Raw genomic sequence first — 18,706 nt, 5'->3', positions numbered from 1 at the left:
TCCTTTAAAACTAGCCTATACCAGCTATTCGGGGTCTCTTGGCTTCCCGAACACTGAGGGACCCTGTCATGACAGAATTAATAAAATCCTCATGCTTTTACATCAGCTGTGGTGTGAGAGGTGCTCTCTGGAGGCGACTCCTCCTTGGTGTTTGGACTCTAGGATCCAACAATGGGATCATGTGAATTGTTTTTAGAGATACAGCTAGGGCTAGGCAAAAATTAATGTCTCGGGTGTGAAGAAAACACATGAATAGAACCATATCATCAATGTAGTCCATTCTGAGAGTGCATAGAATCCAGTCTTGGGTCCTTCAGTGATGTGTGCCTGAGAACTTAGGTCATCCTTAGATACATAGTGAGTTGTTTAAGGCCAGCCTGAGCTGCAGGAGACCTTATCTTAAAAAAAAAAATTAGGGTTCAACCTGAAGGTCAGAAAAAGCAAAACAGCCAGGCTCTGGCTCTTAACCTCTACCTCAGTCCAAAATGGCAATCCTGTCTCCAGGAATCTCAGAATGAAGACTGTGTCTGAGAGCTGTCTCCTCCCATTTTATAATCCTCTCTAGTGCTGGGATTAAGGGCGTGTACCACAACTGCCTGGTTCTATGAGAAGCAAGTGTGACTCCTGGGATTAAAGGTGTGTCATTGCTGCCTGGTCTGTAAGGCTGGCCAGTGTGGCTGTCACAGTTTTCTGATCTTCAGGCAAGCTTTATTTATTAAAATACAAATGATATACCCCACGTTTCCCCTTTTTGTCTAAAATAAAAAGATTATAACTAATATAAGAAAAACATATACAATATATACAAATAACAATGCCTAGTCTATTAGCATTTGACAAATTCAGAAAAAAATATTCTATATCTATCCTGTCTTGGTGAGTTCAAAGTCTTGTACCTAATTTACTTTCTATCGTAACTTGCTTTCTGTGTCTGATAAACAAATAAAACCTCAACTGTCTAGTCTTCAACTACCCCAGAGACCCAAGAAGGAAATAATATTAACTAAGTAAGTAGGAAGTTTCAACAAGTGACTTCAAAAACAGCTGGCTACCCGGACAGTCACTCACAGTTCCTCTGCAGTGTTAGGGCATCCATCTTCAGCTTACAGGCTTAACATATCCGACAGACTTTTCAGTGAAGCAGGATATTCTAAAGGGCTGTCACTCCTTGTCTTGACAATGTTTGGCCGTCACTTTCTTTTGTGTCCGGCTTGTCTAATATGGACAGCATACTGTCAGCAGTTGAGGCAGGTGCATTTTCTTGCCCAGTGATTTACTTTTGCCACAAAGAAAGTAAACTCCATGTGGAGTTTCTTTGATTCTCATTATCTTCTCTGAAGTAGGTTGGTGCTGCTAGGAGCAGACTTGTCTCATTGTCATGAAAAATAACCCGTGTTATTAAAACATCTTAAATGCCATGTTCTGTAGATATCTGAAGTGTTTGTGAAGATGACCTGTCTATCTAAAATACATCTTTTTTTGTTTTTTTTTTCGAGACAGGGTTTCTCTGTAGCTTTGGAGTCTATCCTGGAACTAGCTCTTGTAGACCAGGCTGGTCTCGAACTCACAGAGATCCGCCTGCCTCTGCCTCCAAAGTGCTGGGATTAAAGGCGTGCACCACCACCGCCCAGCCTAAAATATATCTTTGTTTTACCTTGAAAACATACCTAATGTGACTACAAGTTCGACTATAATAAGTGACTAATTATTTTTAGTCTTTTCCTTATTATCAGAAACAGTTGGTAATAAGAATTTCCAAGAACTAGAAATTTGCATTCCATTGTTAAGTGAGCTGTACAGGTTCAATACCTTGAACAAGATTAAAAATGAATGTATAGTATGTTTTGACAAAATTAATCTCAAATTTGTATTAGTATACAAAATTTGTATATAACACACATAAGTCTAATCCAATGTAAAACTTTAAAACTAGTAGTTTCTTTGTAAAAGTAGATTCAATAATCTACCTTTTTATGTTATCATATCAGTATTCTTCCTTTTTACTTTTCAGAGTAGATTCAATCATCTACCCTTTTATCTTATTTTATTTATTTTTTTAAAACCAATTTTGGTGTTTTTATTATTATTATTAATTTATAATTTATTCATTATGTATACAGTGTTCTGCCTGCAGGCCAGAAGAGGGCACCAGATCTGTTACAGATGGTTGTGAGCCACCATGTGGTAGCAGGGAATTGAATTTAGGACCTCTGGAAGAGCAGCCAGTGCTCTTAACTCTAAGCCATCTCTCCAGCTCCTATCTTATTTTATCTATAGCCCCCTTTTTTATTTTCAAGACAGGAGCCTTGAATCCAATTTCCTTTTTTTAACTTTTTTTCTGACCATTCACAATAATAACTTTTAACTAATCCCCTAAACAATGACAGTTATACACAATCCATTTTTTGGGAATGTGGGCATAGTTTTCTAGATTACTTCCTGCTGATTGATGTAATCTTATGAGGACCCAAAGAAAATCTAGGATTATGGTCAAGTCCTGACTGGAGTATTCTGCATCATCTCAGCCAGCAGTCTTGAAGCTGTTCTGGGTGACAACTCAGAGGACCAACAGTGACCCTCTGAAAGTTGGATCATCTGGGCAATCCACTCCTATTGGAGATTTCTCAGGGGATCTTCTTTGATCAAACCTGATTTTTCTTTCTTTCTTTTTTTTTTAAAGATTATTTATTATGTATGCAACATTCTGCCTCCATGTATGCCCACACACCAGAAGAGGGCACCAGATCTCATTACAGATGGTTGTGAGCCACCATGTGGTTGCCGGGAATTGAACTCAGGACCTCTGGAAGAGTAGCCAGTGCTCTTAACCTCTGAGCCATCTCTCCAGCCCACCTGATTTTTCTTAACCCAGAATGAATCCACAGCCTCTCATTTCCTGTGGAAACAAAAGCAAAACCTCTTCTCCAAAGTAACATATCTTTTGACTTAAATTTTGAAGGCAAGGCATTTTCAAAATATATAGGTTGACTTAATCCAGCAGCATTTATAATCAAATGTCTTTTAGCAGCTGTTGCTCCTCAGCAGTCAAACAAGTCAAAGACAGCACAGTATTATGTGGGATGTACTTCTGTATGTGTGGTTAATGAATAAAGCTGATTTGGTCTATGGCAGGACAGAATATAGCCAGGCTGGAAGAGATAGAGAGAGAGCAGGCAGAGTCAAGGAGATGCCATGAAGCTGCCCAAGAAGCAAGAGGTAACAAACCACAATCCTTGTGGTAAAATATAAAATAATAGAAATGGGTTAATTTAAGATGTAAAGGTTAAATTAATAAGAAGCCTGGTGCTGGGTGGTGGTGGCACACACCTTTAATCCTAGCACTCAGGGGGCAGAGGCAGGCGGATCTCTGTGAGTTTGAGGTCAGCCTGAGCTACAGTTCCAAGACAGGCTCCAAAGCAACACAGAGAAACCCTGTTTCGAAAAAACAAAACAAAGCAAAACAAATAAGAAGCCTGGTGTAATTAAAAAAATAAAATGGACAACACCATGAAGTAATTTGTAACATGCAGTCTATTTAAGTGCAGGACCTCCCTGAAGAGAGGAGCCACCAACCCCCACCTTTTTTTTTTTTTTTTTTGGTTTTTCAAGACAGAGTCTCTCTGTAGCTCTGGAGCCTATCCTGGAACTAGCTCTTGTAGACCAGGTTAGTCTTGAACTCACAGAGATCTGCCAGCCTCTGTCTTCCAAGTGCTGGAATTAAAGGCATGCACCACTACCGCCTTTCTGAGCCACCATCTCTTAAAGGAGCCACGCAGTTTTTGCTGCTAATGCTGACTCCTAATCCTTCTTTTCAAGGAGTTGCACCTCTGCTTGTCGCTAGCAAACAAAGCCTACCCCAAAAAATGCTGCTACCAAGAAGCAGTGCTTAGCTCTGTTCTTTTGCATCTAGAACTCCTTCTCAAGTGATCCCAGGTTTTATGTAGATGTAGCTACCCCACGTTGGCCATTTTGTAAGCAAAAGCTGGGAGACCACTCGTTTCCCAGCTGCCTAGACCTGAATAATCACACAGAAACTATACTTATTACCACACTGTTTGGCCAATAGCTTAGGCTTATTCCTAACTAGCTCTTATATCTTAAATTAACCCATTTCTATTCATCTGAGGCTATGGCTAATCAGCAAAATTTCTGGGCACCTTTCTCCTTCAGCAGCTATAAGGTTTCTCTCTTACTCTGACTCTTTTTTCTTTTGGTTTTTTGAGACAGAGTTTCTCTGTAGTTTTGGAGCCTGTCCTGGAACTAGTTATTGTAGACCAGGCTGGCCTCGAACTCACAGAGATCCATCTGCCTCCCGAGTGCTGGGATTAAAAGCATGTGCTACCACTGCCCCGCTCCTGACTCTGCCTCTCTCTCTCTCTCTCTCTCTCTCTCTCTCTCATATATATATATATATATATATATATATATATATATATATATATATATATATATATATATATATGTTCAGATTTCCTGCCTGGGTTTGCTCTGCTAAGCCATTGGTTGAAATAACTCTATTCATCAACCAATAAAAGCAACACATTTACAGAAGGACATCCCACATCAACAATAGCACACAGTATCCATATTCTCTGTGCATTTTCCACCTTTACATTGAGATTAAGCCAGGGCAGATGGAAACTGGGAGTGCAGTTTTTCTCCCGAACCCAGGCGGCTAGTTTGGGTCCAGCTCTGTCCCTGTGCTGGTGGCTAAAAAGCCCACGAAAACAGCTTTTTTGTTCGTGAATTTGTACCTCAAACGTTGGGCACCATGTAGCATGATTAATAAAAACTCAGAGACAGAAATTGGGATTCAACCTGAAGGTCAGAAGGAGCAAAACAGACAACCACTGGCTTTTAATCTTTACCTCAGTTTGAAATGGTGATCCTGTCTCCAGGAATCTCAGAATGAAGACTGTGTCTGAGAGCTGTCTCCTCCCATTTTATAATCCTCTCTAGTTCTGGGATTAAGGGCGTGCACCACAACTGCCTGGTTTCTGTGGCAAACCAGTGTGGCTCCTGGATTAAAGGTGTGTGTCATTGCTGCCTGGTCTGTAAGGCTGGCCAGTATGGCTGTTTTACTTTTCTGATATTCAGGCAAGCTTTATTTATTAAAATACAAATGAAATGCCACTACAGTCTGGTCTACAGAGTGAGTTTTAGGATAGGCTCCAAAGCTACAGTGAAACCCTGTCTTTAAAAACCAAAAAGAAAGAAAGAAAGAAAGAAAGAAAGAAAGAAAGAAAGAAAGAAAGAAAAGAAAAGAAACAAAAAGAAAAAAGGGGGGAGGGATTGGGAGATGGCTCAGAAGTTAAGAGCACTGACTGCTCTTCCAGAGGTCCTGAGTTCAATTCCCAGCATCCATGTGATGGCTCACAACCATCTGTAATGAGATCTAGTGTCCTTTTCTGATGGACAGGCATACATGCAGGCAGAACACTGTATACGTAATAAGTAATAAATAAATAAACCTTAAAAAAAAACAGAAAATCTATGCCTGGTAACTTAAAACAACAGCAACAACAACAACAACAAACACAAGTTGGGTATAGTAGCACACGCCTTTACCCCAGCATTTGGGAAGCACTGGCAAGCAGATCTCTGTGAGTCTGAGGCCAGTCTAGTCTACATAGTAAGTCCTAAACCAATCAATGCTATATCGTAAGGCCCTGTCTGAAGAAGCTGGGCAGGAGGTGAAGAGGGCCTGGAGGGATGACTCAGAGCTCATAAGATCTCTTGCTGCTCTTATGCAGGTCCCAAGTTCAGGTCCCAGCAGCCACAAGGTAGCTTGTGACTCTGTCCAAGGGATCTCTGCTGCCTTCGTGGGCGTGAGGCAGGCAAGAGTTACACACTGTGAGCCCAAGTGTATGCTTAGGCAAACACTCCTCTTTCCTGTGTTCTCTCTTTTTCATTGTTTGAGACAGTCTTACATAATCCAGACCACTTTGAAGAGGGCAGAGGAAGATGGCCTTGAACTCCTGATCCTCCTTCTCCTGAAGTGCAGGAACACAGGCAAGTGCCGGCAGACCTGTTTTTGCATGGTGCTGGGGCTCAAGCCCAGAGCCTCAGTCCTGATAGGCAAGTGCCTTACCAGCTATATCCTCAGCCTAATCTTCTCTGTTTCTTTCTAACCCTGCTTTTCCTCTTTACGAGGAGAAAAACTCAATGTTTTAGGTGATTTCTGTTAGAGAATACTTGCAGCAGACACGTTAGTCAACGGAACCGAGTTTTTCTATCGGGAACGGGGGTGTGTTGGGGGAGTGTCTTGGTTTTGATAGACCTTGTTCCCCAGGTGCTGAAGTGTGCTGAGACCTTCACCTGCAAGCTGGCCAGGCTCCCTGCCTTCAAGGACACACACACACTGGCTAGAGTCCACCACATCTGCAGGTAAGGCCTTCGTCTCGGTTCTCCACCCTGATGGGAGGCCCAACAGTGGCATAACAGGCATCTTCCCTCAGACAGGCGAAGTCCATCCACCTCTAAATCCTTGTGATTCTTGCTTGGAAGTATATTTTGCATTTTTTGGTTTTGTTTTGTTTTGAGACAGGATCTTACCGTGTGACCGAGAAGAACTCATGCAATTGACCTGCTTCGGCGTCCTGAGTGGTGGAAATCTCATGAGTGCTGTCATTCACAGTAAAGATATCCCTGTGTGTCGGGGCCAGGGGGTCTCGAGCACTCTAGGCTGGCCGCAAAGTCATTATTAATTGAGACTGTTCTCCAGCTCTGAATCCGAATCCTTTTGCCTCTACATCTCGAGGGCTGGAATTCCAGGCCTATGTAACTACAGTCAAACCGTGTTGCATTTTTCAGAAACTAACCTCCAGGAAAGTCTGGGCAACGCTGTGAGACTGAGACCGTGTGTTTAAAAAAAAACAAAAAAGGTGTTCGAGAGAGATGAGTCTCAGAGGCTAGGCGTGCTCCCTGTTTCTCCAGAGGCCCTGAGTATGACTCCCAGTGCCTACGTTGCTTCTTGAAACCTGAGCTGCAGGAGGTTTAGCGCCCTCTTGTGGCTTTGGCTGGCATATACACATACACACAGTAACGAAAGTGGCTTTTTCGGGGGGGTTTTTGGGGGTGGTATTGAGATGGACTCCCACTTTGTAGCCCTGGAAGTCTTGGCTCTCACTATGTAGTCTCAAACTCAACAAAGATCTGCCTGCCTCTGCCTCCCAAATGCTTGAAGCGTGTGTGTTAGCATGTCCAGCAAGGGTGAGTGTTTTTCCTCCGGTGCACGTTCTAGAGAAGTCCCAAACTAATCGCTTCGAAATCAGAAGGTATAAATGTCTCTTTTCCTAAAAGATATTACAAATAATTTTTACTCCCTCCCAAAACAACTCAGTGGCGTTGCCTGTAATTCTACCTCCTCAGGAGAATAGTTAGCAGTCTGGGTTAGGAGCCAGGCTGAGTAACAATAGAGAGAGCCCCTCACAAGAAAAACAAACAAACAAAAACAGAAGAACCTAATGCTGGACTCATGGGAACTAAGAATTAAAAATTGACTAAATGTAGAAAAGCGTGAACAATCTAACGAAGGAAACAGAAAGGCAGGAGCCATGCTGGAGGGTTAGGGTTCTCCCTGACCCACTGGAGCAGAACCCTTGGACACTGCTGCCTTCCCCTCCCCTCACAAAACCAGGGATGAAGCTCACAGGCAGATGCACTCTGCTGGATTTGGGTTTGACATCCAGCACCCCAATTCGGTGTGTGTACTCACTGAATTTCAGTCCCTAGTTAGTGTTGTCTGTGCTCTTTGACCTAACTTTTCTATCATGTGTGTATCTGGGACATTTTGTTTCTGTGGCCCTAAATTTATTGGATAGCCTATAAAAATGTAGTAGTATACCAGGGGAAGTATGACTTTTCTGTGACTCAAGACTTAGCTGTTGTCTCTCCCTCCTTTCTGAGCTGGTTCTATAGCCCAGGATAGCCTCACGCTCACCAGGTAGCTGAGGATAACCTTGAGCTTCAGATGCTCCTGGGTGCTGGGATCACACGCGTGTGCCGCCATATTCCTGGGTGCTGGGATCACACGCATGTGCCGCCATATTCCTGGGTGCTGGGATCACACGCGTGTGCCGCCATATTCCTGGGTGCTGGGATCACACGCGTGTGCCACCATATTCCTGGGTGCTGGGATCACACGCGTGTGCCACCATATTCCTGGGTGCTGGGATCACCAGGCGTGTGCCGCCATATTCCTGGGTGCTGGGATCACAGGCGTGTGTCACCATATTCCTGGGTGCTGGGATCACACGCATGTGCCGCCATATTCCTGGGTGCTGGGATCACAGGCGTGTGTCACCATATTCCTGGGTGCTGGGATCACCAGGCGCGTGTCACCATATTCCTGGGTGCTGGGATCACCAGGCGTGTGCCGCCATATTCCTGGGTGCTGGGATCACACGCGTGTGCCACCATATTCCTGGGTGCTGGGATCACCAGGCGTGTGCCGCCATATTCCTGGGTGCTGGGATCACACGCATGTGCCACCATATTCCTGGGTGCTGGGATCACAGGCGTGTGTCACCATATTCCTGGGTGCTGGGATCACACGCGTGTGCCACCATATTCCTGGGTGCTGGGATCACACGCGTGTGCCACCATATTCCTGGGTGCTGGGATCACACGCGTGTGCCACCATGTCTTATTTTAAACTTCTTTTCCCCCATTTTTAAAATGTTCCTTTTGAAACTCCAAAACTGTTTTATCAGAGTTTGAAAGGAAAAAACAAAACAAAACAAAAAACAGGGCCGTCAAACTATCAATCTTGGCAGAGGCCAGGAGGAGGAGTTGAATTAAAGAGGGAGAAAGAAAGTTAATGCCTTTGAGTTAGGGTCCAAGAAAGCAGGCAGATCGTCAGCGGAGGCCTGCAAGCAGCTGCGCTGAGGGAGAAAGTTTCCCCACAGAGAAAAAGTGCGGATGTGTAGAGGGGAATGTTGCCTAGGATTTAACACAGCATCCAAAGGAGAGATAAAAGGGCCGGGGGCGGGGTCGTGCTTTTTGAGTTAGAGCTCAGAAAAGTGGGCAGGCCTAGCTGTGGAGATCTGCAAACAACTGCAGAAGTTATGGGGTGTTTTCCTGGTGTGTAGTTGAGCCTCCTTAGCCCATCCTAGAATCTGCTTTGTTTGCTAACAAGGTTTCACCATGCAGCCCTGGCTGGCGTGGGATGCCGTGTAGATCACGGTCTGCAGCTGTGGGAATCCTCCCGCGTGCTAAGATCATAGGTGTCAGCCTCAGCTCCCAGCAGTCCTAGGAGAGCCTTAGTATTTAAATTAGTCTAAGTTTCCCATTGCTGATGTGGCATGGCATACGTTTGGACGCCGGAGGACAACTCTGGAGATGGTTTTCTCCTGCCGCTGTGGGTTCCAGACTCTGAAGTCGAGCTGTCAGGCTTACAGCAGGCATCTTTACTAGCTGAGCCATCTTGACAGCTGATGGCATAATCTTGAATGCAACTAAGGTACTGGTTTCCAGAAATGTCCTCTTAAGGTCTTCCGGGTTGGTCACATGACACTCAAAGGGAGACAGTAACTAATTGCAATAACTAATCAAGATAACAGCTGGGTGTTTCCTGAGTGTCTGCTTCCTACAGGCTGCATAGGACTGGCTTCATTTGTTTCACTTAAAATGCTAGGAAATAGGTAATTATTTACTCCATTTTACAAAGGAGAAAAGTCTGAGGTACAAGGGACTGTTGTAGAAAGTCTGGTGTGTTAGCAGGTGGAGGCACCTGTTCGTGGGTCTGGGCCCGAGTTCTATACCCCGCCCAAGGAAAGAACTAGCTCCGGGAACAGCTTGAGAGTCTTTCTGTGACTACAAGCAGCACACTATGGAATTTGAATGTGCACGTGTGCGCACACACACACACACACACACACACACACACACACACAAATAAAAGTAAATATTTTAAGGTTCCAAACATGGGAGGTAGTTCTCTCAGGGTGAGTTGAGGGACTGGACTAAGTTGTTAACAAAACCCTACCTCAAAATGTGGCACATTTACACAGTGGAGTACTACACAGCAGAAAAAAATAACGACACCTTGAATTTTGCAGGAAAATGGATGGAACTAGAAAACATTATTTTGAGTGAGGTAACCCAGACACAGAAAGACAATTTTCACATGTACTCACTCATAGGTGGTTTTTAAACATAAAGCAAAGAAAGCCAGTCTACAAACCACGGTCCCAGAGAACTTAGACAACAATGAGGACACTGAGACATAGATCTAATCTACATGGGAAGTAGAAAATGACAAGATCTCCTGAGTAAATTGGGAGCATGGAGACCTTGGGGGAGGATTGAAGCGGGGAGGGGAGAGGCAGGGAGGGAAACAGAGAAAAATGTAGAGCTCAATAAATATCAATTTTAAAAATAGGAAGAAAAAAGAAGTAAAAAAACATAACCCTGCCTCTAGGAAGACAAAAATTGAATGTTTTCATCACAAATGATAAGTGTTAGAAGGGACAGATGTTTAACCTGATATAAGCATTATACAATGTATACATATATAAAAACCCTGACCAGTGTTGGTTAGTATGTATATTGATGCTTTTGTGTATCAGTTACAAATTAAAGCAGGGCGCAGTAGCTCATCTCTATCCCAAGAGGGAAGAAGCTGAGCATCATTGAGTTTGGGGCCAGTGGAGGCTGCTTAGTGAGACTTGACTCAGAAGAGAATAAGACAATTCTACTTTTTAAATATTAGACGTGCGGTGGTGGCGCCTGCCTTTAAACCCAAGCACTTGGAAGGCAGAGGCAGTCAGATCTGTGAGTTCGAGACCAGCCTGGTCTACAGAGCAAATTCTGGGACAGCCAGGCATGCACAGAGAAACCCTGTCTGGAACAACAACAGCAACAACAACAAAACGACACAAACAGACACACAAAAATACACCAAAAATCCAGTTTATTATTATTACTTTTTTTTTGAAGTGGGATTTCTCTGTATAATAGCCCTGAGTTATTTTGTAGACCAGGCTGGCTTGAGACTCACAGATCTGCCTGCCGTGGTGAGATACCAGTTAATATCATTTAGATACTTAGATATTTAGATAGATGGGTCAGGATCTGGTGGATGAAGGCTTCTGAGGATGGAAAAGGCAGTTCTTGGAAAATGTGGTGTCCCTGAGAGATGCTGTTATTTACTTTTGTGCTGTGCTGAACCCCCATTTTCATGCTCAGTGGCCATTCCCACGATTCCCACGTTGAGGCCGTCCCCACCCTTCCTGTGTCCCTTGAGTTGAGCAAGCGCTTCCTGTCCTGCTGTAAATGAAAGTAGAGTTGGGGATCGCTCCGCATGTGTTTACTCTGCAGAATGCTGGCACTGTCTGTTCCGTTATCACAGCAAAACAGTGACGGGAAAACCAGCAAGCAGAGCTTCATTTCAGAGAGGGTTTGGGTTTAAGGTCTGTTGTGATGAAGAGCTAATTTGCTTTTGGAGCGTGTGTGATGGCAGCCGGGACTGAGGAGGGGCTCTGAGGCCGGTCAGTCTCCCTCCCTGTTTTGATCAGATGAGTGGACTTCTGTGGGTCATTCTTAAGTTTTCTTTTCTTGCTACAGCTGCTCCTTTGAGGGCATACTGGAGGTGAGTTTACCGCGACTGCGTGGGATTCTCTTACGTTCTAGTCTTTTTTCCTAAAAAGTCTCCTCTTCTCCTCCTTTGTGAGACTTTTGTGAGCTTTTTTTATTTTTCTTTAAATTTTTTTATTTTTTTAAACTTTATTTAACTTTATTTCATGCGCATTGGTATAATGATGTCAGATTCTCTTGAACTGGAGCTACAGACAGCTGCGAGCTGCCATGTGGGTGCTGGGAATTGAACCCGGGTCCTCTGGAGGAGCAGTCAGTGCTCTCAACCACTGAGCCATCTCACCAGCCCCTTGTGAGCTTTTCTAAAGAGTTATGTTTTGTTTCTTGGACAGCTCAGAGACGATATCCTAACTCTGCGAACTTCATTCAGCGTGGCAAGAAATTCCACACCTGGTGAGTTTTTCTACTTGTTTAAGCTTCTGGGGTTTTAAGGGCTAAGGAAATAATAGAATAAAAAGTCGAAGCGTTGGGCAAGGGGGTCTAATCTGTGACCTAGCCATCAGGAAAACAGGCATGATGATTAGGAGTTCATCCTCTCTGACTTTGTGGAACCCAACCACAGCTTGGGCTACTTGAGACCCTGTCTTAAAAGTATCAGACAGGGCTGGAGAGTTGATTTGGTGGTTAAGAGCTAATACAGAGGACCAGGACCGAGGCTTGGTTCCCAGCACCCACATGGTGGTTCACAAACATCTGTGACTGCAGTTTTAGGGCATCTGATGCCCTCTTCTGACGTTCATAGGCACCGGGAACATACGTGATGTATAATACTCACTCATGATTTAAATAAAGCTAACTTTAAAAAGAAGCATCAAGTATAGGCTGGGGGGCGGGAATGTGGCTCGGTGGCAGAGCGGTTGGTCACCTGACATCATCAAACCAAACAACCAAGCCAAACAAATACCCAAGCAAAACGAGGCACTGCCGAGCGTGTCTATGCTAGTAGGCCTGCTCTAAGGTGTCTGAGACAGGGGGATAATGAGTGAGGTCAGTGAGAGCTGCAGATGAGACCCACCTTACATAAGTAGGTAAATAGGTAATAAGTAAGACAGCTTCTCTTGGGCTGAAGACATTACTTTGTATAGCTTAGGGAGTGTGCCGAGCGTACTGAACGGAGAGCCTTTGGTTTTGATCCCCCCTCCAAAAGTAGACAAGTACAACACCAATAAAATAAAGGCTTCCGCGTGTTCAAAAACCGCCAAGCTCCGAGCTTCATGAAATTGTTACGATGGATGGCATTTATTTATTTATTTATTAGTTTGGTTTTGTTGGGATTGAAGGTGTGAGCCACCGTGCCTGGCTGAGGGTGCCTTCCTTGCTGAGACTCTGGAGTGGGAGTGCTGACGTCGTCACAGAGCCAATTCGTGTGTGCTCTTTGTGTACTCACCTTCATTCTGTGTGTGTGTGTGTGTGTGTGTGTGTGTGTTGGACTGTGCATGCCACAGCATCTATGCAGGTCAGAGAACAACTTCTGGGAGTGGGCTCTCCCTTTAACCATGTGGTGCCGAAACTCAATTCTGACCTTGGGCACCTTTACCTGTTAAACATCATCTGAAAGAAAGAAAGAGAGAGAGAGAGAGAGAGAGAGAGAAGAGAAAAATATAGCCTAGCCTACTAGCCTAGGCTGGCCTGCACTTGTGATCTCCTGCCTCACTCTGGCCTTGGCTAGCCTGCTGTTCTGAAGATCAGGCTGACTTCCGGCCTCAGATTTGGTCGGCTGTCCTTCGAGTGTGCTGCAGTTTCAGCTTTACACGGCACAGCACCATTTCCAGGCCATGAGCTTGCTTTTTCACTATTATTAATATTTATTTACTTATTTGCTTTTTTAAGACTCATTTTCTGGGATGAAGAATGGCTTGGCAGTTAAGAGGTTAAGAGGTGGCTCTTCCAGAGGGTTCAGTTCCAATACCATGTGGGGCTCACACCTGTCTGTAACTGTGGTTCCAGGGGATCTGACAGCCTCGCCCCCGACACACATGCAGGCCAAACACCAATGCGCATAAGACCTCCAAAAGTTCATTTTTATCTTTTAAAAAATTGTGTGTATGAGAGAGAGAGTGAGAAAGAGAGAGAGTGAGAGAGAGAGAGAGAGAGAGAGACTATAACAGAGTATGACAGTGTGAGAGAAAGAGAGAGAGAGAGAACAGTAAAAGCTGGAGCAATAAGGGGTGGTCATAAACCACCTGATATGGATGCCTGCCAGGCGTGAGCTAGGTCCTCTGGAAGAGCAGCAAATGCTCTTAGCCCCTAAGCCCTCTCTCCAGCTTCCATGTTCTTTCTTAATGTGTTAAGATCAGTCTAAATAGCCAGGCGGTGGTGGCACAAGCCTTTAATCCCAGCACTTGGGTGGCAGAGGCAGGCGGATCTCTGTGAGTTTGAGGCCAGCCTGGTCTACAGAGCAAGTTCCAGGACAGGCTTCGAAGCTACGGAGAAACCCTGTCTCGAAAAACAAAAACAAAACAAAAATCAGCCTAAATATAAAGTAGTTTGAGCTCCAAGCTTGTTTCACACACTGCATCTCAGTATAGTTTCCTAAACCGGCTCTGGGAGGCAGAGTGGGTGGGTGGGGTCCTTTTACATCAGACTTGAAATCTTAAAAAAAAAAAAAATTATTACATTTATTTTGAATGGCGTGCCACAGTGGGTGCTTGTAGGGGTCAGAGAACAATTTTGTTCCTCTCCTTCTACCTTGTAGATCTGAGGACCTAACTTAGGCTTCGCAACCTTTACCACTAAGCCATCTTGCAGGCGGAGCTTGAAATCTTGTAGCTGAGATTTGAGGGAAAGAAAGCTTCAAATAAAATCAAAACAACAACAAAAATCTTTGCCTTTTATTAATAATAGGATAATTGTCTTTTTGCGGTAATCAGAACTTGTTCGTGAGGGAATGAGTCTGCATTTGACAAGGACTAGACCTAAGAACTCTTCTCTCTAACTCCCACTCCTAAGCCTATGGAAAACAAACCAAACTAGAACATCCTGGGCATTAGGACCCAGTGGAAGTGGCTTGTCCTGACTCTTGGTTAACTTCTGTCAGCGACGCGAGGCAGACCTAGCTCATTCTTCCCCGCAGCCCCCCCCCCTCTCTTGCTCGCTCCTTTTCTCCCCTTTCTCCTCCCCCTCCCTTCTCCCTTTCCCTCTCTCTTTCCCTCCCTTCCTCTCCTTTTTCCCCCTCCTCCCTCCCTCTCCACCCCCTCCCTTTCCTTCTCTCCTTTCTCTCAGTTCTCTAACAGTAAAGAAAACATGCTGCTATCAGTGACTTCCAGGCCTGGGATTTCGACTTTTGGGTATAACAAGAACAACAAGAAGGTAGGAAAATGCTTTTGGGGAATCTTGCGACTTCCTTTCTGAGGGGTCCGGGAGTGCCCTTGGTTTAACCATTCTCCTTTAAGAGGGGCAACTAGATTCCTCTCTTCCCCCTTCAGCGCCTCTGCTTCTGCCCCTTCTTTCCCTGCCTTTTCGCACCTGGTTCTGGAGTTGAAGGACTTTAGATCCAGGGTTTGTGAGGCCAGAGACGGCCGGCGGAATAAAAACAGTCAACTTTGCGAGTTTGTATCTTGTGAAATGAAGTTAGTTTGACTGTCTGCTGATGTGCCAATGTTCTTGGGGACAGTGTGTCATCCCAGACCTTGTCCCCAGGCTCATTCCCCACAAGATTATTTTATTTATCACTTGGGCTAATTGTGTCTTCCCCTACCCCCATCCCACTCCCCTTTCTACACAAACCAGGTAGCTGAAGTCGCAGGTATTCCTAGAGGACTCTGGGCTCATCAAGAACTGAGTTTGTTTCTAGACGCAAGACCCTACCCTACTCCACCCATCCTGGCAGAGGAATTTGGGGAGATAACATGCTTTGGGATTAAGGCAGAGAGCTCTGTGATTCTTTGGGTCTTGCCTTTTGAGCGGATACTTGGAACCCTGCAGATAGCCAGGCTCAGCAAGGATTCCTGGAGTCTTTATGATTAACCCGTGGCTGTCCGAGAAGCTCATTTAGGGCTGAGGGAACAGACAGCCTGGAGGGATGGACGGTCTTGCCCCTTTGCCAGAGAATATCCTTGGCAGTTTCTTGGTGTCTCGTGGCCAAGTTCTTGGAGAAGAACTTTAGCAGGAGAACTTCCAAACCATTCTGGACATTGTAGTTGTTCTTCCAGAGTTCTGTGCTTAGTTTCTCTGATGGAATGTTGGAGCTAGAGAAAGGTTCACGTCCTCTCGGACCTGAAGAGACCATTCCAGAGACTGAAACACTAGTATCTCATCAGGGCAGGACCCTAGTAGGTCTGAGTTTATGTGGTATTCATTCTGTTTATATGCTTACAGAAATAAAACTCTACAGCCCGGCGGTGGCACGGGCCATTAATCCTAGCACTTAGGAGGCCGAGGCAGGCAGATCTTTGAGTTCTGAGTTCAAGACCAACGTGGTCTACAGATCAAGTTCCAGGACAGCCAGGGCCACACAAGAAACCCTATCTTGAAAAACCAAAAAGAAAGAAAGAAGAAAGAAAGCAAGGTCTATACATATTTTTGATTGTATTATATACATAATGTACCAATATGGATAATGTATAACCTGATTTCCTGTCATATATATTATTCATTTATATGTATGTATGTTTGAAAGGGGAATAGGCCACCTGTTTTTATTCTCCTCAAATCTATATAGTACTATAGAAAACTTCTTTTCTTTTTTCTTTCTTTTTTTTTTTTTTTTTTGTAAGTTTTGGGGTTTTGAGATGTGGCCTCCGTCTTTACCCCAGGCTAGAGCTCACTCTGTAGCCCAGGCTGGTCTTGAATTTGCTGCTGCCCTACTAGGATCACGGGCATGGATGAGCCACTGCACCTGGATCTTTTTTTCTTTTTCTTCCTCTTTTCCTCTTCTTCCTCTTTGTTTTCAGGAGGGTTCTATTATGTAGGCCAGCCTGGTCCTCAAACTGTGATGCTGCTGGCTCAGCCTCCTCTCAGCTCCCAATACAGCTCCTTCCTGATTCTTCTTCCATTCAAGTGTCTCCGGATAACCGTTAAAACAAAACTGAATGAACTTCTGATCTGAATATATCGAAAATGTCTTTCCTCAGCTCTCCACTCCCTGTGGATTATGAGAGGTGTTTAGGCTGTAGATTCCGTTTTCTGGTTTGGGGGCTGGAGTTTACGGCCTTGCACATGCTAAACACGCACTTCTAAGCAAACAGCCTAATGTTTAGATTCTAAGCATAGGAGAGTGCGAGAAGCAGCAAGAGATAGTACTGTGGGTTTGGATTTAATCTCATATCTCTTCCTGATAATTTATAAGGTCTGGGTGGCTAGAAGAGGAGGCATCTGCATTGTTACTAATATATGGCCAAAAATTCTGGGTATTGGTGAGCTGGCTGTGTGGGTAAAGGCGATTGCCACACAAACCTGATGACCTGATTTCCAGCCTCAGGTCCCATGGAAGAAAGAGCCAATCACTCCCTTCCTGACGCTTGTCCTCTGACCTACACACACACACAGTGGGGCATGTGTACGTGCTCACACACACATACTAGATATACACTAATGATAATAATAAACAAAAAGAGTTTAAAAAGTAATTTAAAAAGTTTTTGGGGGTCTGTTAAGATGGCTCAGCTGGCAAAGGTCGTGTTTTTAAGCCCAAGGACCCGAGTTCCATCCCCAGAACCCCCATAGTAGAAGGAGACTCCCACAGGCTATCCTCTGGCCTCTACATACACAAAATAAGTACATGAAAATGTCCGGTGAAAATAGAAGTCTTCAGATTCTTACAGTCAATGTTCTAAAACATTGGGAGTTGTATTTGCAAATTTGCCTATTGCGGCTGTGCATATGACCTATTTTGTGTGTGTGTGTACTTGTGAATTTGGGGCATATGAATTGAGACATATGACTGATTTCGTGTGTGTATGTATGTATGTATGGCCTTGTGAATTCCGGACATATGACTGATTTCATGTGTGTGTGTGGACTTGTGAATTCCAGGCATATGAACTGAGACATATGACTGATTTCCTGTGTGTGTGTGTGTGTCTGTGTGTGTGTGTGTGTGTGTGTACTCGTGAATTCTGGGCATATGAACTGAGACACTGCTGTGTTGCTCTTTTTCAGGAAACAAAGAGTTTCAATGTATTTTCTCGTGTGGTTTGTTGTTGTTGTTGTTGTTTCAGTTCTTACCATGTAACCCTGGTTGGCTTGAAACTTACTCTAGTTGTGGAGACCAAGGTGCCCTCAAACAGAGTAGCCCTCCCGGCTCTAGTCTCCAGACTCCTGGGCTTGCTTACTGGCAAGCACCACCAGGCATAGCAATTTGTGCATTATTTTTTTAATGTGTATGGGTGTTTTGCCTGAAGGTATGTCTGCACACCACATGTGTGCCTGTTGCCTTTGGAGGCCAGAAAAGCCGTTGAACCCCAAAACTGGAGTCAGCAGACAACAGTGGGTGCTGGGAACCCTGCCTTGGTCCTTTGAAAGAACAGCCAGTGCTCTTAACTACTAAGCCATCTTTCCCATCCATTTTGTGCACTTTTTACCCAAAGTTAACAATTTTAAAGATCTTGGGATGTGCATGGTAGCCTTCTGTGAATTTAAGGCTAGCCTGGTCTACGTAGAAAGAACTTGTCTCAGAAAAACAAACAAACAAGCCATTTGACCTAGTGTTGTATACCTTTAATCCCTGCAGAGGTAGGCAGATCTCTGAGTTCAAATCTGGCCTGTTCTGAGATCCAGAGCAGCCAGGACTACATAGAGAAATCCTGTCTCAAAAAAAATAAAACAAAAGAGAGAGAGAAAGAGAAATTTAAATTTTTTTTGTTAATTTTTAGTGATAACCATAAAATGCTCTCTTTTAAAAATTAAGAACAAAAAGATTTGTAAAATAAAGTCCTGTAGTTTCTTCACGTCTGTCTTGCTCAGACCCCACTTCTGGAGGAAATGTCTGCCGGTAGTTTGGTGGACTTTTTCTAGACTTCAGGCTGAGACAGTTTTGCTGCAGGTGTGGGGGCACAGACCCAGCGCTTGGGAGGCAGAGGCAGGAAGATTGCCACAAGTCCCGGGTAGCCTCTGTCACACTGCAAGAATCAGTCTAAAACAAAAGCTGAATGTCACATGTCTGTCATCC

At 44.4% G+C, this 18,706-nt stretch overlaps 1 protein-coding gene across 9 annotated transcripts in view; it reads left to right on the top strand.

Moving 5' to 3' along the window:
• Rbms2 (RNA binding motif single stranded interacting protein 2) overlaps positions 1 to 18,706 on the top strand; it is a 67,174-nt gene that overhangs the window by 5,558 nt on the left and 42,910 nt on the right. For 2 of the 9 annotated variants that reach the window (XM_087902035.1, XM_087902034.1), the window contains exons 2-3: positions 6,293 to 6,387; positions 11,931 to 11,991. Coding sequence is in view for 3 of the 9 variants with exons in the window: in XM_087902029.1 (XP_087758155.1) it covers positions 14,842 to 14,907 (66 nt within the window). In the remaining 6 variants the exon portion in view is untranslated. Of the gene's footprint in view, positions 1 to 6,292; positions 6,388 to 11,125; positions 11,594 to 11,930; positions 11,992 to 14,690; positions 14,908 to 18,706 lie in introns of those variants that run through there. The other 7 variants (XM_087902032.1, XM_087902031.1, XM_087902033.1 and 4 more) reach the window with 7 other exon arrangements.

The sequence above is a fragment of the Myodes glareolus genome, chromosome 26 (genome assembly GCF_982192425.1).
Source record: "Myodes glareolus chromosome 26, mMyoGla1.1, whole genome shotgun sequence".
In the NCBI taxonomy this organism is placed as follows: Eukaryota; Metazoa; Chordata; class Mammalia; order Rodentia; family Cricetidae; genus Myodes; species Myodes glareolus.
Note: the sequence above shows the minus strand (reverse complement) of the source record. Positions and strands in the feature narration are given on the sequence as shown.